Below are 24,852 nucleotides of genomic sequence, written 5' to 3'. Positions count from 1 at the left end.
TGATTAAGGACAAGCAAGTTGCTAAAACACCATATGATCTCATCCTATACCCTGTTTGATCCTTCTCCTCTTCCTCTCACGACCGTCTTTTTCTCATTTCCCCTAAAGTACCACCTGTCTTCCCCCTCTCCAATTGTGCACTACCCACATTCTCTTTCAAATTATATTACCTAGCTTTTTTTTTTGTACATATTTAGTTTGTATATTTCTTTTAAAAAAAAAATACACAGAATAAAGAATAATAAGATTTTTTTCTTCTTTTTTTTTGGCAGCTTCTTCTTTTCTTAGAGGAAAGTCCAGATCATCAGCTGTAACAAGAGATGAAGCGTTCTGCTTTTCTTTTAGTTTGAAAAGGAACCTCCATCTCGGCAGAGCAAAGGTGTAGAAGAAAGAAGAACTGAAATTCTTTCTTTCCTTTCCTCGATTTCCTCCCTATAATCTAGTTTACTCACTCGACTCCCCCTTCTCATCAACTCATCCCAAATTTCAGACCGTCGCTCCCAGCAGCTCTTCCGACTTGGCCGTGATCTCGTTCTGGTTGGAGTCCAAGCCGTAGAACTTGACCTTCAGGCCATTGACAGGGTGGACCACAGGCACCGTGATCACGCGGGGGAACTGCCGCGTGGCCAGCTCAAATCGGCTGGTGCTGGCCAACTCGATGGCCAGGATGCGAAGGAAGAGCGTGGCGAGCTGCTTGCCCAGGCAGGACCGAACGCCTCCGCCAAACGGCAGGTAGTGGAAGCGCCCCTCTTTGTCTTCTCCCCGCTCTTGACTGAAGCGATCGGGGTCGAAGGCGTCCACTTGCTTGAAGACAGCCGAGGTGTCGTGGGTGTCCCGGATGCTGTACATCACACTCCAGCCCTTTGGAATCTGGACTCCCTGCAAAAGGAGGTCAGAGAACATGATGCTTAACCTCCTCATGGACATTTGAAAGAGGCCAAAGGAAACTTCTCAAGGTTCAAATAATCTCTCAAGCATTATCTGTGACATTTTGCTTCTTGAGTGCTGTTTGATGAAATATTTGGAGGACGTATCGTCATAATAAACATCTGGCTACACTGAGGCAGTCTTGAATCGTCACTGGACAACTTACATCAAGTTCAAATGTCTGCATGGCGGTCCTGTAGGCCCCTGAGACCGGCGTAAAGAGCCTCAGCACCTCCTTGATCACGCAGTCCAGGTACTTGAGGCTCACGATGGTGTCCAGCCTCAGTTCTCCCTCGGGGCACAGGCATCCGTTGTGGAGGAGGCCCCTGGCCCTCAGCTCTTCCCTCAGGCGTTCCAGGACTTGAGGGTGGCGGAGGAGCTGCGTGATAAGTGAGGTGCTGGCACTGGCTGTGGTGGCGAACGCTGCAAAGATCAGCTCAATGGTCGACTCCTGTGGGACGTTACAGAGGGGATCAGTAAAAAACGTTTAAAATGTTCCTCTCTCCATTTTCTTTAACTTTTTTTTCAAGTTCAAAAACTTCTCAAAGTCCTAGTCCTGAGTATTTTTACTCTTCATGTGTAATTAAAGAACAATATTTTTCTTAACCTGCACGTATAACAGAAGTATTGAGCATTTTTTGATTAATTATTTCTAATTTGTCATCTTTGTCAAGAACTTTTGAGGCAAATTAGGAGCACTACACCAAAGGTCTGGGCACAAACCCTCAACCTCACACCTCCGTCAGGTTGTTTCATGATGGCAACGTGCCCAAAATACGCCAAAGGCCCGTTAATAATAAAATTGTGGAATAAATAGCGCGGCTCTAATTATAAACCTCTCGTCTGCCATCGTCTGTGTCAAAACACATCTCGGCCTCACCCTGCATGGGTGTGTGTTAAATATGCGTGCGTCAGAAAAAACGGCAGGAGAGAGGGGCAGCCCGGGCCTCCGTGACAGGGGCTCCCCAGTTCACACCGATGTGTATTTACGTGTGCGCGTACAGGAGGCCTCTTTCAGACCCTCTAGCAGGAGGGGGGGGGGGGGGGGGCTGTTGACTTATTTTTGGCCCTGGACTTAACCCAGAAACCACAGAGAGGCTGAGAGTTTCCGCAGAATTCCTCTGGATTGCTTTAACAGGTAAATGGAGGGCGTGTCACTGTCTGATCAGTTAAGCTGCCCTGGGGGGCGTATTTTGCCGTGTTTGTCGTGAATCACTTTTTCTTTATTGCTTGTGGTTACGAGATGATATGTTTGACAAATAATAGCAGGGTTTGATCTGCCTGTGTGAGTCCAGTCGCCCCGGCTGGATTCTCTTTGGCAGCGTCCTTTCAGGTAAACGGCGAAGATTTTCTTTGTGTTTGAACACATGCATCATCTCTCCAGCCTTTTTGTGCAAACGCGTGTTACCTTCAATTCCTGCATGGTGAGCTCAGCGCCGTTCTCCTTGGCGCTTTCCATCAGGACGTCGAGCGCGTCGCTGTAATCCTTCCCCTGGGAGCACAGCGGCTTCTCCCTGATGGCTTTCTCGATGCCTTTCTGCAGGAAGTCTCGCGCACGGATGCCCTGCAAGCACGCGCAAAGGAAATTCACTTCTCATTTGTGCGTCCGCATATTTTTTTTACTTCCCCGAAAAAGTGGGATTAGATGAGGAGCCAAACACCTGAAGCAACTTCCAATACTGTTAATGGACCTAAACTGTAAACTGATCATCTGTAATCTGCCGTTTAGAATGAGTAGAGGATGTGAACACACACCTTCCTGTAGCCACTGAATGGCAGGTCGATCGGCAGGCTGAAAAGGTTGTCGACAAAGTCCTGGAAAGTTGAGAACAGATACTTCATCTCCTCCTCGGACACCCTGAATCCCAGCAGCACCCTCACTGCCATGGTGAACGACAGCCGCTGGCTCTCCCTGCGGGAAAGGGAGATCAGTTAGAGCCATCATGACGAAACAAACTCATTTGTGTCGTTCAGAAATCATTAAAAGGTGTGTGTGTTTGAGTTTTGGGTTATTTTATTCATGTTCTTACTTCTCATACATAATAACAGTGGCTTTTATTTGGCTGCCCACTCCTCCTCTCTAGTCTAAAACCTCCATTTCCTGCCCTGTGTGCATTTTCTCGCCAGTCTACCCCGCCTCGATTGAATTCACCTGTGTCTCGTTGCCTTTCCAGAGGCCTCTAATGTGTGTGTGTGTGTGTGTGTGCCTTCAAGTCAATCAGTGTTTCTTTGTAGTCGAGCGGTTCAGCCTTATTTTTTGGTTATTTTTATGACGGTTATATGAAAGGAGCCTGCTACAAGTCACGCCTCCGCTGGAGTTGCCTTCCTTGTCTGACGGCTCACCTGTGTACCGAAGCAATTTTTGGCGAGTAGAGGCAGAATATTTTCCATGAACCTGTTCTCTGACTCTTGCATTCGAGTCCAATTCGCTGAGGTCATCCACTCTTAACATTCACCTCATAAAGTTATTTTTAAGTTGTTGTTTTTTTGTCCATAAAATTCTGAATTGTGACGTTTCTGGATACCTGATGAGGTTCCTCGACTCTGTACTGACATTTTTACGTGCAGAAGTACCACAATATTTGAACTATGTCATTCCTAGATGTATTAAAAAATAATCCTACAAGCCGCAAGGCCTCTTGTCTCCTTTTAACGTCTCCACTCGAAGCCTCGCTGTACCTGTAGACATTGATGGGCTCGGGGTTGGAGCTCCACACCCGGAGGCTCTCCTGGATGACCTGCTGGATTTTTGGGAGGTAAGACTCCAAGGCCTCGTGGCTGAACACTTTGGCAAACACCTGGAAGAACAGAGCAGAGGCACGCAGGATCAATAAGATTCCAGTGATTGTACTTGTCTAACGATCTGTCGGGATTTACATTAAATGCTCATAAATATGAAAGCTTGGCACACAGAGTGAAGATTCATTAGAACCCGTGGCAAGTCCAAACAGAGGACAAAAGCTTTCAATCGAACCGGCTGAGCTTGGCATGCAGCGAGGAACAAGGAGAGAAGAAGCACAGCTGGATGAACCCTTGGAGACTTCAAGCTTGAAGGACGCAAATTGTGTCTGAACAGACTAACCCCAGCAACACCTGCAGGACTGGATGCAACTGGGCAGACGTTCAACCGTCGGGGATCATAAATGAAGCACCGTAATTGGCCTGAAGCGAAGGAGGACATTTATAGCAGGAAAGTTGACGCCTGTAATTTGACAGCTCGGGATCAAACTCCCCGGGAATTAGAGACGTCTTGATGACAAACGACCTTTTCCACGCTGCCGTAGCTTAGATTCTACTTGTCTCCGCGAGTGCCTTCAGCGTAAGGGACGCTTCATTTCATGTAGAGTGGCTGCTCGCTACGCTTTCCAAGCCGCTTGGGCCGGCGTATGTGGCAGAACGAACGGCACACGAGCCTCCAGATGTGTCTGGTGGAAAAGTTCCACCACTGGCAAGGGTGACCCTTCTGCTAATAAATATAACATATCAACACCCCTCCAGCCCTTACCACATTTGGTGCAAAATATATTTGGCATTGTACAAATGTCCTAATATTGCCCCCTCTTTCTCTGTTCTGTCATATCTCTCTACCTTTTTCTATCCCTTAATCTCCTTCTCTTTCTCTTTTATCCTTATTCATCCCTACATTCTCTCCCTGCTTTGCCTCTTGCCTCCATACAGTGTTATACATTGTGGAGGTTTTCCCCTGTAGTCAGCAGAACGAGAATGACAGGCAGAAAGAGCCAGTCAGAGGAGCGCGGGGGGGGGGAGTTAAGTCTTTCCTGGCTGCTCGTAGTATTTCTTAAGAATCAGTCGTCAGTGTTGTTTGGATAAATAACATTCCATCTGATTGAACCTTTAAAAAAAAAAGCTCCTGGGAATGATTTATAAGCCGAGGAGAGGAGAACGGCGGCCGACTGGACCAGAACAGGGTTTTTAATATTAAATATGATTCTGTCGCGAACACTCGGCTTCCTTCGGATGAATAGCTTGTGCACTTAACCTTTTCACGCTCACCCACAAACACTTTGCAATTCCGTCTGAATTTGGAAAAGAGGACGGTGATTAATGTCGGCGCGGCTTAGGGCGGCTCGTCGGCGATGAAGGTGGACAAACGCGTGTTTCAGACGGGGGGGGGTGGGCTTTTCAAAGAGAACAGTGTTCAGACATAGACAAAATGCTAGTTAATATGTGGGCGGAGCATTTTTGCTCGCTAATGTGAATATTTTATCTTCATCTTTATTTTCCAATTTGCGTAAAATCGTGATCGCAGTCTAACAATTAGTCCAGATACGAGTCGCCTGTGAAGCAACTTTGGAGGACGTCTCGTAGTCCAGGAAAAATCCCATCGAGCTCTTAAACAACTGATCAAAGGACTTTTTTTTTATAAGACACGAACTGATCCAAGTCTCAGAGATCCCAAGTTGATTTGAAAAGATTGTAACAAACGAGGCGTGATCTCACATGTAGTGTCTAGTTCACAAACTCTTCAGTGGCGACTTGGCGTGAAACACGTTGCGAACGATGTCTTTGCTGCTCTACTTGGGATCGCGGAGGCCCTTGAGACTTGGATGGCGCCTGACGAGCTCTGTGAGGTCATCGCATGTTTGCTAGCTATGACGCTTCACGGACTAAAGCTTCACCCAACTTTCCGTCGTCACGGGAAGGAGCAGACGGCGGCTGGATTCTCACATTTGGATGAACCGTTCATTTAAAGTGGCATCCCTCCAAAATCACGCCGCAGACATAGAGCCTAGTGTCTTTGCACTTATTGCTCTTTGAATTACTTCATTGTGAATTTGGAGTATGTTTTTTTCCGCGTGTTTACGCTGGTTACCCGGTTTTCTTTGAGACGCTGTGCAGACCGAGTGGGAAGAAGGGGAGCTTCTGAGTGGGAGTGGGAGATCCGAGCCAGCGGAGGGTACAAGCGGTTTCTGAGGTTGCCGTTTCAGCCACCAAACCATCGGTTGGGCGCTTTATTTCATCCTCTACTTCACTTTCCTCATTTTCTTTCTGTTGCTCTCTTCTCTCATCGTCCCTCCAAACCACGCTCCCCTCCCTCCGTCGCCTTGAATGAATGAACAATAGCCGACTGAGCTGTGTGCATGTGTGAATCGTGTGCTGCACGGGTTTGTGTGTGTGCGTGCAGCTCAAAGGACGTCAGAAGCTCTGCATTTCCTCGGCTGCCGCACCCTGGCATCGCTGGTCACAGATCAGCTTACGTGGCCGCGCTCTCCAACCCTGACCGCAGAGGATTACGTTGCGCCATCTGACCTCAGAGCAGTCTGAGGTTCGACGCATTAGGCAGTCACCGTCGTTCTGGGCTGAGCTGGGCTGCCGTCTGGAGCCGTCATAGTTTTAAATCAGTTTATCATCAGCTGGTAACTGTGGGATCTGCTGGGTAAGGATCAGAGTTTTCCCCCCGGTGGCCATTCCCTTTTCCCGCATTGTTATAGTCTGAAGGTATCATGGTTGGCTGATGGATAGTGTGGCTCTTGTGTTTGCGGCGTGTCCCCCACCAGGCGGCCCTTGTTCATGCAGCCGTTCACCGATCAGCACGGCAAATTGGCTGGTGGAGGCTAACTTAGTTGGTGCTTTCATCACCTCCGCCGTGGAAGTCATGCGATTTCCAGCGTTTGTCTTTTTATTCAAAACGCCATGAAATGGATTTCACTCTTTTTTGGGGGGGGAAAGGTAGTGACAGGAGCATTCCCCAAAAGCCAGATGGGGATCTAGATTGAGATCTGGATCCTGATCTTTATTTTATTATTCTTTTTTTAGGATTCATTTTTGGATCGGACCAATTACAAGATTTCAGTAACCTGGATCTGGTCATCCAAATAATCACTCAGACTTAACTGAGATCGGATTTCGGCTGAAACTGTGCCGTGTCAAAAGGTTGCTGATCCCGATCCTGAAGAAACCCGGTGGTGAAACAGACATTTTTTTCAAACTAAGCATTGATTCCGATGTGATTCAGATTCTGGAGGCCGGTTTGCATCCTGCAGGAGTCACACGGGGGTCACCATCAGGGGACTGTGGTTTATAAGGGACATAACATGGGAGCTGGGCTTGCCTTGGTTGGAGGTCAGTACTCTCTGGTGTCTCGTTGCATTGTGCTTTTAATCCATAATCTGGAGAGCTGTTGCTTAATCTGTCACTAATGATTCAATTACTTCCTGTCAACTGAGTCAGCTGATCACTGGCTCCACCATCCATGTTCTACAAAAAGAAAACAAATATTGGGTCGCACTATTAATTGAACTATTTAACCCGGCTGCTCTGGATCATGCATAATTGACCGTTTTGGGCGAGCGCTTCGCCTTTGCCTTCACACACACGCACACTCAACCGGGCTGAGCTACCGTCGGACCAGCGAGCCGGTCTGTTGAGTGTCTGCGAGAGGATGACGAGCCAAAGGTAACTACAGGTCAGGCAAAAAAAAAAAAAAAAACACTCAAGACACACACGAGAGCGGAATCTCCACTGCTCGGCCCCGCTGTCAGTCAAGTCGGGGGGGGGGGGGTTATGCAGCGTCATTCCGGGAGGCTTCCAGGTTTCACGCAGGACATGCATGGGGGTGCCGGTGGCGGCAGTGGGGGGGTGGATTGTTCAGTACAGCAGTCATTTTGCTGTACCACAAAAACGTGACTGTCTTCTGCAGCCTGCAGACACACACTCTATCACACACACACACACACACACACACACAGTCACAGACACGGCCGTCCTAATAACGTCCATATGTCTTAAATTATGTGAAAGTGCTGCGAGCTGCTGGTTCCACGACATGTAAAGACTCCTTTATTCTTCCCCTCGCCCTCCTTTCCCTCCCTGCCTCCTCTCTCTCTCTCTCTCTCTTTACGCCCACCTCTTCCCGTCTCTCCCTGCCCCTTCATCCTTTTTTTTTTTTTTTTTACATTTTATTCCTCTCTCTCCTCTTAGTCAAACAAGCAGCCCATACGTCTTCCCCTGCGTCCATCGTCACGTGAAAATGAGAAGGATTTGTCCAGTTGAAGTGCTTCAGTTGTTCGGGTCAGACTAAACAGGTGGGGTGAGGCGGTTTGTCTTTTCTTGTGCTTTCAACATGAGAAGGTGCAAAAATTAAATCAAGCGCTACTTTCAATTATGTGGGAATCTCCTTTGCGCGTTATACCGAATGGAAAGTATCCCTTCAGCTACTAGTTACTCTGCAGGATGAGGTGCACGGCTGCCCTCCATCTGCCTGTGCTGATTTCCCCGTGTCTTTATTAAAGAGGTGTAGAAGTTGTAACATCTGAGTCACATAAATAAAACATTTGCCTCTCCATAAATCCATCAGGACTTCTGCGCTGGTTGCCGTTCTTACGCTTCATGTTCCTCTCAGACAGCCCTTGGCTGCTCATGCACGACGCACACATCTTGATCTTTGCTGCTGCGCATGTTTCCGCGCTGGTTTCATAGTTCATGTCTGTCACTGCAGGATTTTCGTGAAAAATTGGGGAAGAGTGAGCCAAAAAATGGAATCATTGAACTTTGGAGGTAATCTGGACTACATTGAAAGTCGAGCAATATTTTTCTTTTTCCTTCGTTTTGACTTTAACAGAAGGCTGAGGACGCTCGCTCTGATGGGCCGCACGTCTTTACTATCTCCTACAGCCTCGCTGTGTTCTCTTTTATATTACCGGTTACCTTTTTTGACACAAAGGAAACCATTAAAACTTCATCTTGTTTTGAAGTGGTGCTAATTTTCCCATAGTACAAAGATCACATGATAATATATGCTCAGGCATCAGTAATAACATCTGTTCACTATTACATTGAAGAGGACTCATTCGGCTTTGTACATTTTGTGAAAGTGACTTCTTAAAATGATAGTTTATATCTTTGGATGTATGAAAGATTTGGTTGAAGCACTTCTTCTATGAATGTGGCCTCTGATTAGTTTTAATTTTTCACCTATGGCCTTTTCCGCCTTTATGAAGCTGGAACGTAAATATAAACAATGACGTGACCTACAGCCTCTAAGTTCCTTTAACGGAGCAGAGACATCGTTTGTATGATTGTGGGTCCAAATTCAACCCCATGCAGGAGAAAGAAAAAAAACAACTCAGCTGCAGTGCATCATTCAGGCTCTTTACATTTTACTGGTTTCACAGAATGGGCTTTTCAGCTCAGAGTTTTCAGCGCCCTCTATTGGCCATGAGCAGAAGTTCTGCAGGCACACTCTTTCAGTTTCATCCTGTTTCTTGATTCTCCTTCTCCTGATTGTAAAGAGAACGTTTGGGCCAAAGACTAAGATAATGGAATAAATTGTGATTTTAAAAACGTGGATTCCAGAAAACAGGTATGTCAAAGTGAAAATAAAGATGTGGCTGCCACGGTCAACATTACTGCGTGTGTGTGTGTAGGTGTGTAGGTGTGTGTGTGTGCCTAACTTGGATTTCACCTGAGTTATTTCAGCATAAAGGGACATTTTTCTTCCTGAGGTCGCCTCATCATGTTTCCTACAGCACTGTCACGATTCACGTTGTCAGTTAATATTATGAGAAAAGGAATCATTTTCACTTGTCTTATTGCGTAACGGCGAGGAACAGTCTCGGGTTCTCATTATAATGAGGTGCCTAAAGATTTAAAAGTAGCTTTAATCAGTGTCTTTACATGAATTGTGTCTGACAGGAGTCAAACCAGTCTGGCTTTATGGGGTCTTAAGATTTAGATGTCAGGTCAATTTCTCTAAACTGTTTTGCACGCCTTCACAGAATCCAAAAATGATGATGGTAATGGTGATGATGTATAAGTGAGGACATCTGTCTTTGGGATTAAAACGACCGGGAGCCTGTAGGAGACCTCGGGATGCGCGTGTCTGGTGCGTGCTTTCATGCGACGGTTTGTCCCCGCTCGGTCCGTTAAAAAGGAAAAGCAAGCCGGGCGCTCTTTGAGGGAGTTAGTTTCCTAACTTAGCGTGGGGTTATATGGAAACTGGCTGGCTCCGCTGAGCCACCGAAAAGGCTAATGTGCTGTGTGGAGACTGGAAAAAACCACAAGGCGGGCCAGCGCACACGCAGAGGAGCTGGTCCTGTGGGGCAAACCGTGAGCCAGTCACTCGTTCTTTCTCTCAGTTGATGTTGTTTCGCTTCTGTCTGTTGACTTAGATTTATTAGCCAGAAAACAGGAGGGAGGCGCTGCCAATCCACACACACACACACACACACGCGAGCACGGAAACCTGTCCAGCTGACCTCCCTGCCCTTGTTATTCTCTCCCTCGCTGCCTCTTTCTCTCTGCTGACCATCACCGCACTGCTGGAGCAACGTGAAGCTAAAATATACAACCAGCGATAATTAGCGTTTTCAAAACCGGAGTGCAAAGGCTCTTTTTTTTTTTTTTGCAGAAACAAATATTTACAGAATGGACATGATAAAATCAGAAACTCCATCAAGGGCAGTTGCTAAGCAACACTGAGCCAATGTATAAACAAATGGAACTTTAATTAGCAAGAAATAGGTTGAGGTATAAATAAGCCGGCGATGTGAGACCTGACATCAGGTATTTGTACATGGAGGCGTAAGTTCGCTCATGCTGTCTGACTGGCAGTAGGCACGAGTTTGCCCGTCTTGCTCAAAGGCACTCCGGCAGCTGCAACTATATGATGCGTTATACAGACCGCTGTCTCTGGCTGTTTGGGATGGAAGCGGGGAAATGTTCAGGTGTGTGTGCACACATGCTTTTGTGTACTGTTATGTGTGTGGTTGTGTGTGTGAGTGTGTGTTGGGCCCCCACAGAAAGCCCCTCTTTGTGCTGTGTTGGAGGCAGCCTTCCTAATCAGGGGTCATTACATGAGGTTAGTGCCGGGGTCTCCGGGGAGGAGAGGGGATCAGAGCCCAGATTAGACCCAGCCGACCCTTTACTGTCCCCGGGCACTGCGGTAACGAAACCTGCCCCCCCCCCCCCTCCCATGGAGCATCCATAGAAAGAAAACTAAATACTGATTTACAGGAAAACACAGCAGACTCTCCAAATTCTGGTGTTTTCTGTGTGTGTGTGTGTAAGGTATCTGCCCACGGGGATAACGGGGTAATGGGAGGGAGAGGTAAGTGGCTGATTACCTGAAATTGTCCTGGCGCAGAAGAGAGGGAGCAAGGAAGAAGGAGGGAAGAAGAGATGGAATGTGGAAAAGACACAGAAGGAGATTCAGGGCAAAATTATGCAAAGATGAGAGAAAGAATGGAAGGCAGGATGGAGGGATGGAGGCTTGTTCTCACGCTTCAGTGGCTGCTGATAAGGCAGAGAGGAAGGGATAGCTTTGCACTGATACTCCCTGTTTGTGTGGATGGAGTGTCTTACCTTCCTCATGTAGGAGATCACCCCACCGCTTGTTTTCAATTCTACATCGCACGTCCTTTTTCTGCTAATGGTGCCGATGCTGATGTGTTAAATGCACCTGGTTTGCAATTATCGCAATCGGAATAAGTTGAAGCATCTTCTCTGCATCGTTGAATATTTTTAGCAGCTTGACCTGAATTTTGCATTTATGCTTCCGTTGCTTGCTCTTCAAGCTCTTCGTATTTAAATATCTGGCGCATGTTGCCGCTGCTGATTTAAGGCAAGGGCAAAAGGAGAAAAATCGTCATCTATATTTGGTTGATGTTGAATTTCCAGGGCGTGAAATCCATTTGGTTCATGTGACGGATTTAGCAGAGTTTAATCACCTGAGTATTGCATTTATTCTACCAAAAAAAAAAGTATTCATAACTAAAAATAAAGGAGGTGAATCCTCTTCCATGGAGTTTTCTATGGAAGGAAGAAGGAAAAGCGCCCGATGGTTCCCTTTCTAACTTACAAACGGCACCAAGTGATGCCGGACGTGTGTCGTGTTTGTCCTGACCTTCCTCTTCTTGCGGTGGATGTCTCCGATGCTGTTGGCCAGGGAGTTGGGCCCCAGCAGCGTGGCGGTGCTCTGAGGCCAGTCCACCGTCACCAGCGTGTGCTCGCCCATCAGCACCTTGCGGATGTTTTCGGCGCCCGTCACCCGGATCACCGGGCGGCCGAGGAGGTGCGTCTTGAACACGTTGCCGTACTTCTGCCTCCGGGATGCGTGGAATCCCGAACCCTGTACGGAGGAGAAGGAGGGAAGATCCATTGGAACGGCTCTACGGATCAATGAAACAGTCGGTGTCTATAAATGCATGGGTTCGAGCAGTGATTTTGCATCCGGGGTCAGGATTTGAGCCTGCCCTTCACTCCAGCTTTTGATGCTTTGCCTCTAAAAGCTCCGACTAAGCACTTTCTCGCTGTGGTTTGGGGCGCCAAACAGGCCATTTTTGGGTGCGCCCCCCCCCACATGTTAAAAGTTACCGATGCTTCCATCGTCTCGGCTCCTCCGAAAGTAAACTCGTAGACGGCAGATGTTTAGGATGGACATACACACGCCAGGTTGATTCAATGAAAACTGATTTAGGGTCCGCCTTTAGGACGGGATCTGAGTTCAGCTTTAACGTCGCAGTGAATAGTGGAGGTTAAAGGTTCTCCAAACATTTTCAGCTCAGGCTTCAAGTACAGCAAATGAAATGTCTCGTCCAGAAGGAGAAGAGTGAAGTAATGTAGATCACACACACACACACCCCACCCCCCCCCAGGTTAATCCAAAAAACACTTATAGATGACAGCATCATGTACATATTTCTGTATTTGACGCAAAACTTATTTCAATCGCAAAAACTCTGGGCGACACATGCAGCAAAGCCTTTTGCCACACCAGATGAAGACACACAGCCCATTTTGTACCCTGAGTCCCCCCCCCCCCCCCCCCCCGCGCCCCCAGAGGACTGAAGCTGGAGTCAGTTAGTGAGCTGACCTGAGTTCAGCTTTGACGTTGACCTCCAAACGGTCCAGATCGAAAGGCAGCCGACCCCAGAACTGTAAATGGACTGTACTGAGTGGAAAATGATATATATCAGCCTGAGGGCAGCTTACTGTGTTACACACACACACGCACACACACATGCACACACACGCTCACACACACAGCGAAAACAGACATATCGGTACACAAATTCACCCCCCCCAAAAAAAAAAAAAATTGTGCAACGCAAACAAACACGCTGAGGCCTAACAGCAAATTGCCGTGACTACGCTAACTGGTTTGACCCCGGGTTTACTCCTGGGGAAAGAGTTATGCACAACTATGAGGCACACACACACACACACACACGCATATATAAACATACGTGTCAAAGAAGCAGAGCTATGACGTGTCGTTAACAGTTTGTTCCCACATTTAAAGGCTCCTTTATTGCCTCTTTTATTCTAACATGATTTAATATCAAGAGCTGCAGATAGGATATCAGCTGGATATCTGTGTGTGTGTGTGTGTGTGTGTGTGTGTGGGTGTGGGTGTGGGTGGGTGTGGGTGGGTGTGTTCAGGGACTAATTTTAGCAGGTAGTTGATTTCCTGTTTGAGACACACCTCTCACAGCGGTGGCGACGCTCCAGATTTATCCTCACACAGATTCTGGTTTGTGGTGTAATTTGTGGCTCAGAGTCCTGCAGCGAAGCCTTGATACGTTTCATGCAATCAAATTGAAAAGCGGCCTCAGTCGCCAGGAGCTGTTAGGATGAAAAAAAATGACCTGCTAAGTCACTGCAGGGCTCTGGGAGTGGAAGCATGAACGAAAATATTGGCCTGTTTGGTCACATCTGTTCATATTTTACCCGTTTTCGTCTGCACTTTCTGCGAGATTAATAGCTGATACCGTCTGGGCTGTTTTATGAGGTAGCAATCCAGTCAGCATGTTTGAACAGTCTTAAAGGAGCAACCCGACCATTTTGGCATTTTCTTTAATGTTCAATCCAAAAGTGCCGGATCCAGCGCCGCCCGTCCTGCGAGGGGGATGCGTTCAATTCTTTTCTCGACCCTGACTGTGATCGATTCCCTGCTCAGGTACTGTCGGAAGCCAAAAATTACAATTAAGGAAATTGGCTGTGCAGGATTTTTGCAGAATCGTCCGGTTTAAGACTCCTTTCTCTTCCTTGCTCCATTTTGTTGAACTGGTTGTATCCCTTTCTTGATTTATTTACCTCCACCAAGACAGGCACATACTGTAAATAAAAAAAAAATGCTTAATAAAAAAGTTCTGTTCAGCAGTCGGTGCCTCCCATCAAAGATCCTCTCGACGGTGCCGCCCACTTCTCCTTCTCCTTCCTGCAGCTCATCCCTTGTTTCTCCCGTCTCAACGCTCCTGCTTGAACCTGGGCCTAAATTGAGCGCAGATGCCCCGGCCCCTTTGCAGCCCTGTTGGCTGTTTCACGTTTCGCTTTGAAAACCCTGATTGCCAGACAGCTTTCACAGATGAAAAGTGCTGCTAATTAGCATTCGGCCGGACATGCCCCACCTCTGTGGCTCCCGTCATTGTTCTGAAACTGCATCAGAGGTATTTGGTTCCTTTTTTCATGAGGTGGCGACATTTATCTACAGGTGCACTTTGGCGATTTAGTGCCTTTACTTCAGATCCACCCATGAAATGCATCCTTTTCTCATTTTGAGAGTTCGGCATCACTATGGAAACGATTGTGCAGATGACTTTTCGGTAAATAGCCACCTAAACGAGGCAAATCTGTCGTGGAAGTAGCGTTTTTTTAAAGAAGCATTCAGCCTTTCATCCCTCATTCCTTCACCTTTGCAGATCTCTTGCTCTCTCGGTCGGTCCGTCTGGGCACAAACTGTTGACCTGAACTGTTTTCACAGCTCCTGTACACTTCCTCTTTTGACTGTGGCATGCACACACACACTGGTGCACACACACCAGGTTGCCGGCTGGCCTCTGGAGCCCTCGGGGGCGTGCGGGGAGGGGGGGGGGGGGGCGTTTAAAAGTGGGGTTGTTTTCCAAGCTACATTTTGCTGCCACATGGATGTAGAGTGGTTTAGTATGTCTGCCTGGCAGGCCTCCTCTCACACACACACACACACACACACACGCACACACACACACAGACCAATTCGAAGGGAGTTCCTCAGGCAGCCAGACAAGGCTCCCTTTCACACTCACAAAACACAGCATCAGATTGGGCCGATTGTGTGCTTTACGCGCTGTGTTTGTACCATGTGTGTATCTCCTTACATGTTCTCTTTCCATTTCTCTCTGTTTTCTTTTCACACACACAGGTTGGACGGTGACTGACGGGTTTTTTTGCTGCGGGAAAATGGAAAGAAAAAGTTGCTCTGGGGGGGGGGGTGTTTGGAGGAGATTTTAACGTAAAAGGTGAGAAGTGCACACCCTCGTCTCGGATCCAAATCTGACAAGCGTGCACACACACACACACACACACACGGCGAGGATGGAAACGTTGTGACATTATGGCTGATTTTTACCGCCGAGGTCACAGAAACCCTGGTTGTGAGCTGAAAACCCAGAAAGGTGGTGTTTTTTTTTTTTTATAAATGATGGCAGGCGCAAAGTCTTGAATGCTTTTTTGCTTGTGGACGCGTTGCCTATAGCAACTAAGAAGCTGGTTGTGGAGGTGCCAAACATGAACTGTGCATGTGTGTGTGTGTGTGTGTGTGTTTTTCCTGCAGAGTGGGTGCACTCGCATTGTTCTGGCTTTTCTCCAGTTAAACTGAAGCCCCCCGTGTGAATGCAGCTGCTTGACTAGCTTACGTATTTCCTACGTACTGTAAACATCACGCCGGCGTGAAACTGATCCGCCTTGACTCAACCCAATAACTCGGTTTCGTCGCTGCGATTTGCTGCAAAAACGGGATGCCTCGTGAAAAACAGCCGGACAGCAAGCCGTCCAACAAAGCGTTGACGTCCTCGCTGTAATTCGGGCTCTCTTCTCACTCATGTTCACCTTTTTCGAGCTAAAAGCACAAACAACGAAAACATGGGTCAACCCCAAAAAAATACTTTTTTTAAAGTGAGCGCAAATTGTAAAATACACTTTTTCCATTTTCTGTGGAATAATGAAATTATATTTATTGTCTAAGACTTCCTCAAGTTGTCTGCTGCTTCTAACAAGTGGTGGCAGCTTCGCCCAAAACTCGCTGTTCACTTTAGGGCTCAAATAAAACCGCCGCCAGCGCAGGATGAGAGCGAACGCAACTTCAAACTCGACCCTGAGGCGTTCTTGAGGATAAAATAGTGCGCGCAGCTTCACGATCAGGAGTGAGATCGGATTCAGGGTGAAATGAAGGTGAAATCAGGGTTAAAGGCGAAGCACACGACGATGAGCATTGCAAAGTACAGGGTTATGTGTACAAGTACTGTGTGTTTGACAAATTCTGATCACCAAAAATCTCATGAAATCTCTCTGTTCTATCTCTACCTGAAAACACACACTCCTCTGGCACGCACACACACAAACACTGGCCAAGCAAAGCTAGCTAGCGTGCAGGCCGTGCTAAAAATACCCCCCGTCTGTTCTGTTGGGGTTGGCCTGGGGGCGAACCTGGGCCCCGGCTTATAAATGTCCTCTTTGTAGCGCAGTGGAAATGTCCAACAAATGACTCTTTTATTAGGTAAGACAAAAAAAAAACACAGCCAGTTATGTTTACTCGGATCGACGCCGCGACTCGACCAAAGCGCACCCACGGCAGCTCGCCGGAGCCGGAGAGGAAGAATCGGACATTTTGAAACAGTTTTAAAGCAGAAATAATTCAGCTGAGATTTGTAAAGAAAAGAAGGAGAGAAAAAAACAAAGGCTGATGGGAAATAAGTAGCAGGAAGTGAATGACGTTTACAAGAACAAAAAGGGAGGGGGAGAGGAGATTTTTTTTATTGGCTGACGTTTGCAGCCAATAAATTGTCAAATGTGCTGTAAATATTCAAAGGATGCACGTTTGCTCGTGTTCTCACTGAAGTTGCTTTGGTGAAACGAGCATATTGCGTCTGCGTGCCTCGGCCGCCTGAAGCACGTGTCACGATGTTCCCTGGAACGGCGTCTCTGATTCCATGTTGTTGTTTCAACAATCCAAAATCCTTCTGTTGAAATCGTTTGCAGTTCAATTAATTATTTCAAATTTCATTTACCTTCACCCTCCGACCAGCTGGATCTTACTCTTGCAGTTTATTTTTTTATTTATTTTTTACTCATAATGTTGCTTTTTCTGCTTTTAGTCAAGATTTGTGTTTTTTTAGATTTGGGTAAAGTTGGTGGAGTTTTTTGCAGAATTTAATATTTTTTTATCTTTCATGTCAAAAGATTTATGTTGGAGTGCCTTGACGACCAATACTTTAATATGGAGTAATTCCTTTGTTGCCCTTCCTGATCACCATAGTGCTAAAACTTCAAGCAGAACTAATGGAGTGTGGAGGGCTGGCGTGGGGGGGGGGGGGGAACAGAGTCCTGATTGGTTGTTTCCTCCCGCTGCAGAAGTCTACAAAATGGCGTGAGATGATGCATTAGTTCATCTTCCTCAGTAACAGGTGAGTCGGTCGTCGGATGAGGATGCAGGTCGCCCGCTGATCAGAAGGTCGTTGGTTCAGTCTCTATGTCAACTTGTGTTCCAACGAGAAAGCAAACCCAGGCTGATAAGAAAGGTTAAAAAACGAAAAGTGAGAAAGCAGCAGCGAAGAAGGCCGAGAGAGGAAATGGGGTCAAAGGCTTTGAGGGAATTCCTTCTTTCTTTTCAGCTGCCAATCTTTCAGTACCGTGTGTGTGTGTGTGTGTGTGTGTGTGTGTGTGTTGGAATGGTGCGACAATGAACCCCGTCCCTTTGCGGTCACGCCACGCCATCAGTGACAGAGAGTGAGCACGAAAGGGAAGGTGGGCTGAGAGGAAGGAAAGGGATAAAGGGAGGAGGAGAGATAAAGAATGGAAGGGGGGTGGGGGGGGTGAGAGAAAAACTGAGAAAAAGAGGCGAGCGCCAAGAGCGGAGCGAGAGAAAGCGAGCGCAGAGCGTGGCAGAGGAGGCGGGGAGGTGGGAAGGGTGCTCGGTTCAGAAAGGACGGATTAACGGGAAAGGGCTTTGGATAGTTCAGCCAAAAAACAAGGAGAAAGGAGGGAGAGAGGAGGAGAGAGAGAGAGGGTTGGCCCCTGACCCGGGGACATTATAGAGGGGGAGATTATGGTTGTTCAAAACTCTCTAAGCACTCACCCCTGGACCCGAGCTAATACCCTGACACTGCACCGCCAGTGGAGGGCGGGCGGCGTACAGCGCTCAGCTAGCGCACGAAGGCTTCTGGAGAGGCCCACGATTTAAATACGCATCTATAGATTTCTATAAAAACTCTGCCTCCGAAAAGTATCCAGACGTGTTTCGTCTTTGCTCATTTATGTGTTTTTGTTTTCGCTTGTAGCTACGCACCGTGAGTCCAACCTGGGAGTTTTTTTGGTGCGAGGGAATTGTAAACGGTCCGATCAGGATCAGAAGGCACAGCATGCATGACCCCCCCCCCCCCACACACACACACACACACACACATAAGATAGCCCCCAGACATCCAGTTTATTCCCCTTCAGCTAAAGCCTGATATGAAAATGGTTTGAAATGGAAGCTGTTTGTGTCCAGATACAAAGTTTTCACAAATGCGCCCATTGAATGGAAAAAGAGCTTAAGGCTGTGTTCGGCCCGGGACAGCGGGGGGGGGGTTCTCAGGGTGAAAGAAGGGGCAAGGGAGAAAGCTGCCAGCACCTCCTGTTAATCTGAATAAGAGGGATGGATGGATGGGTGGATGGATGAGCTACAATTTAGGATGGATCATTTTGCAATAAAGCAGAAAGAATCGGTCACTTCTGAGTCAGAGAAGACAAGAATGTGGAAAAAGAGAGAAGGAAGGTGAGGAAAGGTTATCCTGAGCTATTAAAACGAATGAATGAATGTGAATGACATTCTGAGAAGCCGTGAGAGAAGAGGAGTCTTGGGAGGTTCAAGGGTCCTGCCTTGAATGCTAACGCCGTTACACAAACAGGAAGGGCTGCCCCTCGTGCCCGCCCATTGAACTTTCTATCTGTCTCCCAACAAACGCGCTCAGAAAGAAAAACAGAAGAAAGAAGGAATCGTTAGGGATCGTAACCCGAGAGCGCTGAGCTCACACACGTCTGTGTGTTCGCTCGTGTAGCCGTGCGCATGTATGTGCTCATGTACTTGTAGTATTTCCATTTACCGTGTGTGTGTGTGTGTGTGTGTGCGCGTGTGTACATCAGGACTGTGTAACCGCAGCTATGCGGCGCACGGCGAGCTGGACCGCAGTAATGGAACCTTAGCGTAGATGAAGCCACCAGGCCTCACAATCCCGGCTCTGTCTGAGGCTGTTAAAGGCACAATCCGCCTCAAAAAAAAAAGAAACGAACATCCCACCGGGACCATAAGGCGGGGGAAAGGCTTTGATGCGTTCTTCAACTGGAAAACACACAGCGTTTGGGATGGATTTCAGCTGGGAGCCGTCGGTTGGCTCGTGTGTGCGAGGGACCAAGCTGATCGCTTGCACCATTAAAACACGCGTGAACGGAAATTGCCGAGGACTCCGTAATGTCGATCGCGTGATCGCCGCTAACTTTCATTTGCTGTGAAATGACAAAAAAAAAACATATTTTCTCCCAGCTTGGTTAATTGTCTTTTTTTTTTCCTCCCATCCTCCTTGTGAATGCATCACAAGGTCAGGACAAATTCACTGTCGGTACTTTTATTGCATTTAAATAGGGAGGAATTTGGTTTGCGAAAGAGCTGCAGATGGTGGGACAGAAGAAGAAGAAGAAGAAGAAGAAGAGCTGTCAGCACTGTGAAAGAGGAAGAGTGTTTGGTCCGCAGGACTGTTATTACTCTGCCCACCATCATTTACACTTCATCACTGCAAAACAGAGACAAGAGAGAAGCTGGCAGACAGAAGGGCAACAGCAGCGAGCGGGTGCAGGGAAGTGCATGAATGTCTGTCTGTCTGTCTGTCTGTCTGTCTGTCTGCCTGTCTGGCTCAGAGTCATTCACAAACTTAAATCACACACAGGCACACAGTACAGTCTGAGTCTCTGTGCCATGTGTTCATTTCCGCTGGTCTGACCCAGATTCAGCACTCTGTCTGTGTGTGTGTGTGTGTGTGTGTGTGTGTGTGTGTGTGTGTGTGTGTGTGTGTAGGTGTGTGTGCGCACGGTGTGTGGGTGTGTGTGTGGGTGCAAGGTATCAGAATCAGGCCAGAGAAGGGGCAACCAGAAGTTTGCCCTTGTTGATTGGGAATGGTATCAGTTTGATTCTGTCAGGTGAGAAAAGTTAAAGGTTAATAAATAACGTTTATAGAATAACATTATGTCTGTTATCTTTGCATTCCACACATGCATGGATGCTTTTAATTTAACATCAAAGCTAAACTACTGGTTACTTTGATGACCCCTAGTGGCGGAGCAAGGTCACTGTTTGAAAGAGTTTTGAAGTTTTGAAATAGATTACGCTGCTTTATGTAAAAAAAAAAAGAAGAATTTGTCTCGCTGACATTAAATTCTAAATCTAATTGCTTCTCTTTTAAGATGTTTTTCATTTTGGGGGGATAATTAGCATGCATTTTGTATGCAGAAATATTTATTCATAACTTAAAGGAACAGTTCGCCTGCGAACAAAAACTCAGCCATGATCTCCCGATGGGAAAATCACATGGAGCTCCTTCGTCCGTGAAACTTCTGGAGCTTCACAACAACAAAATAAGAGGTCTTCTAATCTAAGTAAGTTAAAGCGATGCGGACTTGTTTTTAAATCATCATCAGAAAGAAAAAGGCCTCGAGAACACCTGTCATCCTAAACTGATTGGAAAACATCATGTATCACAGCATGTCAAACCTGGGATCATCACAAACAAGTCCTTTTTTTTGGTGAACTGCTCCTTTAATGTTTGCGTATTGAGAGCTGACTCCCGTTTGCATTCATAAATCATATTGTTAGACTCAAAGGTGCACCTGTGTGCTTCGCTAATGTTGATGTGAAGGTGAATCCACAGCATTTATGTCATGTTTCAGTGTGTGTGTGTGTGTGTGTGTGTGTGTGTGTGTGTAGGTGTGTGTGCTGCCTCAGTAGTAACACTCCTTGCTTGGCACCGACCCCTTCAGGAAAGCTCCAGCTCCTAATGAGAGCAGACGGGCCTTTGGCAGAGGAGCCATAAACCTAACTGCAGATGGCTTTAAAAATGGATCCGTCACAAAAATGTGCTTCTGCTAATTCTGCTACTGCACGTGTGGAGTTATAAATACGCCTCACGTACACGAACATGGACAAAAAAAAGATGTCAGGCGAAAGGACGAGAGGGAATAAAAGAGTCAAATGAGACTTTAATGTTCAAGAAAAAATATTATTTTACTGTTTGGACTCGCAAATTTGATTTATGCGTGTACAAGAGGGACTAACTAAAACCTAATCAAAGCAGGAACTGCTGCTGTTTTGTTTTGTTTTGGGTTTTTTTTGTAATTGAAGGTCTTTCATTTAAACATCTTTATGATGCATTCAAGTGATGTTCGGAAATAAATCCGAGAAAGTCGTTCCCAAATGGGAAGCGTCACTCAAACCGTCCATCAGAGCAGCACAGAGCATCTGACCTCAGCTCCATAGACGCAGAAACATTTGTGGATGAGCGTAAAGATGAAGTTCATGATCACAAAATATATCAATAATTGGCATTTTAAATTCTGAATCAGTTCGACTCTCTTACTCTGGGCCCAAAATCACAACATCTCTCATTATTTCTTGAAATATACGCAACCTTTAAAGATTCTGAGGTCCCCCCCCACACACACACACACACACTCCTGAGCATGTCTGACATGTCTCCACGAGCAATCAGACTAGTAGCTGGGACACAAAACCGCATCAGAGCTCCCTCCCGCAGAGCAGATGATTATTAGGCTGCAGCCCAGCGTCTGTTTCGCTCTCATGCACATGATTTACGGACATTTAAGAGGCATTAGCCTGCTTGCATCAACTTCTCAACCGTAATCTATACAGATTAGATCCCAATCTCGCCTCAGACAGGAGCAGAGGAGCGGCCAAACACCCCCCCCCCCCCCCCCCCCCCCTTTGGGGGACATTTGGTCCTCATAAGTATATAGGCAGCTTTCCACTCCTCTATCTGGCCGTCACCCCTCTCTCACCCCCCTCCCCGCCGCCGTTAACTTGGCCGCGGTCCTCGGTTGCATTCCGGGAGCGCGTCTCACTCGGTGTCAGATGTAACGGAGAGGAGCACCGCGAGTTCAAGCCCCGCACGCTGCCGACGTGCCTCCACTCGCCCGGCTGCTGCTGTTTTCATGTCTCTCTCTCTCGCTCTCTTTTATTTGTCCCCCCCCCCCCCCCCCCCCCCCGATCCTTTCTGTCGGCGGGCTCCTGGGAGCCATCAGTCCCCGCTGACAGCCGCCGCTTAGTGGCGGGACTCGCGTGGGGGTCAAACCAGAAGCCCGAGATCTCCTTTCTCATCCTTCTGTCCTTTATTTCAGCGTGAACGCAACGTTTACGCACCGATTTGTACACATAACCCGAATTAGAAGATTTGGTGCCACAACTTTTACAACTTTTTTAAGCGATCAGGTAATTAGTTAATGAGATTTTCCTTTTTTAAAACGCGCGCGTCTGATCCTCTGGAGGTCGATTTCTGATTCATTGTGAGACGCGCAGCGTTTTGGTATAACTTTAGCGAGAGGAGAAGAAGAGGAGGAAGAGAAGGGTACTTCACCTTCACTTCAACCCGCGCAACTTTCTACCCTTTCTTCATCTCTCCAAATGTCTCCGAATATCTTCATTTTTTGCAAATTAAAATGTGTGAAATCTCAAAAAAAAAACGTGGGACTTCCCAGTTCATTCTTAAAATAAAGAAATAAATAAAAAACACTTTTCCACGGAGACACCCGCCGTCACTAATTGCCATCCCATCAGATAGGAGCGACAGCCCGTCAGGCTGTCTGCCGCGCCCAGCCGCGCCCCGACGCGCTCCAATCTGAGATAATAAAAACTGATGTGATCGCACTGACGGAGCCACGGTGGAGCGGGAGATCGATTTCAGGCCAATAAAGTTGATCAAGTGAGGCGGGGGGGGGGGAGTCTTTGATCGCGGTGTATGTGCGCGTAAGAGGCGCGCACGGACGACGCGGTCTTACCTGAAGATGCGTTTTATGGGGCAATATAAATGACCGAAGAGACACTTCTATGAGAACATTATGGGATGTCAGAATAAACTGATCCGAGACTTGGGGCAATATCGAGGACTTTGCTGGAAAAGACGCAAACCGGTGATTCCGTGATGTTTGTAACGATCCGGCAGACACCAGAACACCGCGGTGACCCATGCAGACGCCGTGTCCGCGCTCCGCCAAGCGTCCCCACTCCCCGCCCCGAGGGCGCGCTTACCTGCAGGAGCCAGTGGCAGGTCTCGCCGATGAAGGGGAAGCCCATGGATCCTTTGGGCATGGGGAGCTTGCAGCTTTTATCCCGGGTGGCCGTCCATCGGAGCTGCCACAGCTGCTGGGAGACGGCGAGCAGCAGCGCCATGGACACCAGGCAGGCGGCCAGGGTGGCCAGAGCCGAGACGAGGTCGAAGCTGTCGAACAGCATGGTGATGGAGAGCCCGGCAAGTCTCTCTGGAGCTCCAGACGACTTTCCAAAAAGAAAAAAGAAAAAAAAAGTGGAAGTTTTGCTTGACGTTTCTTTGAAATTTGTCAGAAAAATCGATGGATTATTGATCTAAAGGGATTAATTATTTATGTAGTCTTTTGCGTAAAAGTGGAACGCTCCTTTTACGCACTCCAAAAGCACCCCGCGGAAAGGCGGTTGTGTTTTTTTTTTTTTTAAAGAATGAATGAACAACGTGGAGTGCTGGATATAATCTGTTTTAAAACAAGTCTCTGTGCGGGAGGGGGGGGGGGGGGGGGTGATGCTACAGGTGAGCTGTGCTGCCCGGCTCCGTGTTATGTGGCTCAGCTTATAAACTACAAAAATAAAGCCATTAAACTCACTTTATTTAATGGTGTAAGCACTTTGAACGATAATCACAGACGGCTGGGGACTGTCCTGGTGTGTGAAATCTCATTTTCGCTCTCGTTTTGTGCCTCAGATATTGAAAATGAAGTCGAAAAAATGAAAAAGCTGGGACACGTGGAAATGTGAAGCCGAGTCCTGGAACTACAACAAGGGCTTTACTTTTTAAAACTTCTCGAGAGACTTGGTTTAAGGAGGGGGGGGGAGAGAAAAAATGAAGGAAAACTCTTCCAGGAATCCTCAACTCCAAAAATGAGAAGGAAACAAAAAAGCTTCTTAGAAAAAAAAAAAAAAAGTTTGAATCTCTCTAGACCGAACACGAGCAGATTTAAGTGACTTTTAAGATCCGTAAGGTGCAGGAATGAAAAGGTGCGCGTAAAGGAGATGCTCAGGAGCCTTCTCCTCCTTCTCCTCCTTCTTCTCCTTCTCCTTCTCCTCCTCTGACTCTCTGTCGTCCACTCTTCTCTGTGTACCTTTCTGTTTCTTGGAGCGCTCCTTTCCCTCTCTCTCTCCTCTCACTCACTCTTCACTGGCTGCATATACAAGTCGCCCTCAGTTGCGCGTGTGTTTGTATGGATGCGTGCGTAAAGAGTGTGTGCGCGCGTCAAGCCAGAGGCACCAATGAGTGTTTATATAGTGCGGAGGCAACTGGAAGGCGAATAGGCGGCCAAGGGCTCCCGTCGGCCCCCCTCCAACCTCAGCCCACCTCACTCCTCCATGCGTCGGCGAGAGAGAGAGAGAGGGAGAGACTCCCCTCCCCCCTTCCCTCCCACCCCACCCACCGCTCCACCTCCTACAGCTCCTGCAGGACCCCCCACCCTCCTCCTTCCCCTCTAACCTCAGGAAAAAATAAAAAAGGTGGGGGGGGAGCGTAAAGTGAGCGGCAAGCAGCGCAAGAGGAGAGAAGGCTCGGAGCGTGCTGGAGCTGGCGGAGCGCCAACATGAGAGAGAGAGAGGGGAGAGAGAGAGAGAGAGAGAGAGAGAGAGAGAGAGCGCTGGCCATTCCGTTTATA

General features: G+C 47.5%; 1 protein-coding gene across 1 annotated transcript; it reads right to left on the bottom strand.

Moving 5' to 3' along the window:
- Positions 1-486: 486 nt before the first annotated feature.
- Positions 487-23,416, bottom strand: cyp26b1 (cytochrome P450, family 26, subfamily b, polypeptide 1). The gene is made up of 7 exons (XM_068755734.1): positions 23,213-23,416; positions 11,792-12,016; positions 3,607-3,725; positions 2,683-2,839; positions 2,336-2,491; positions 1,094-1,378; positions 487-879 (listed from the first exon to the last, which is right to left on the bottom strand). The coding sequence occupies exons 1-7, from the start codon at positions 23,414-23,416 to the stop codon at positions 487-489; spliced, it is 1,539 nt and encodes a 512-aa protein (XP_068611835.1).
- Positions 23,417-24,852: the final 1,436 nt, after the last annotated feature.

The sequence above is a fragment of the Brachionichthys hirsutus genome, chromosome 23 (assembly GCF_040956055.1).
Source record: "Brachionichthys hirsutus isolate HB-005 chromosome 23, CSIRO-AGI_Bhir_v1, whole genome shotgun sequence".
Taxonomy (NCBI): domain Eukaryota; kingdom Metazoa; phylum Chordata; class Actinopteri; order Lophiiformes; family Brachionichthyidae; genus Brachionichthys; species Brachionichthys hirsutus.
The sequence above is the reverse complement of the archived record's forward strand: the minus strand, read 5'-3'. Positions and strand labels throughout refer to the sequence as shown.

Bases quoted from the DNA above. Each gene is read 5' to 3' on its own strand.
- cyp26b1 (XM_068755734.1), bottom strand. From the start codon at position 23,416: ATGCTGTTCGACAGCTTCGACCTCGTCTCGGCTCTGGCCACCCTGGCC. The intron at 3,726-11,791 runs GTCAGGACAAAC...CTGTTCTTCCAG, and splicing joins TCCACCGCAAGAAGAGGAAG to GTGTTTGCCAAAGTGTTCAG. The intron at 1,379-2,335 runs GTAACACGCGTT...AACGTCCCACAG, and splicing joins TCACCATGCAGGAATTGAAG to GAGTCGACCATTGAGCTGAT.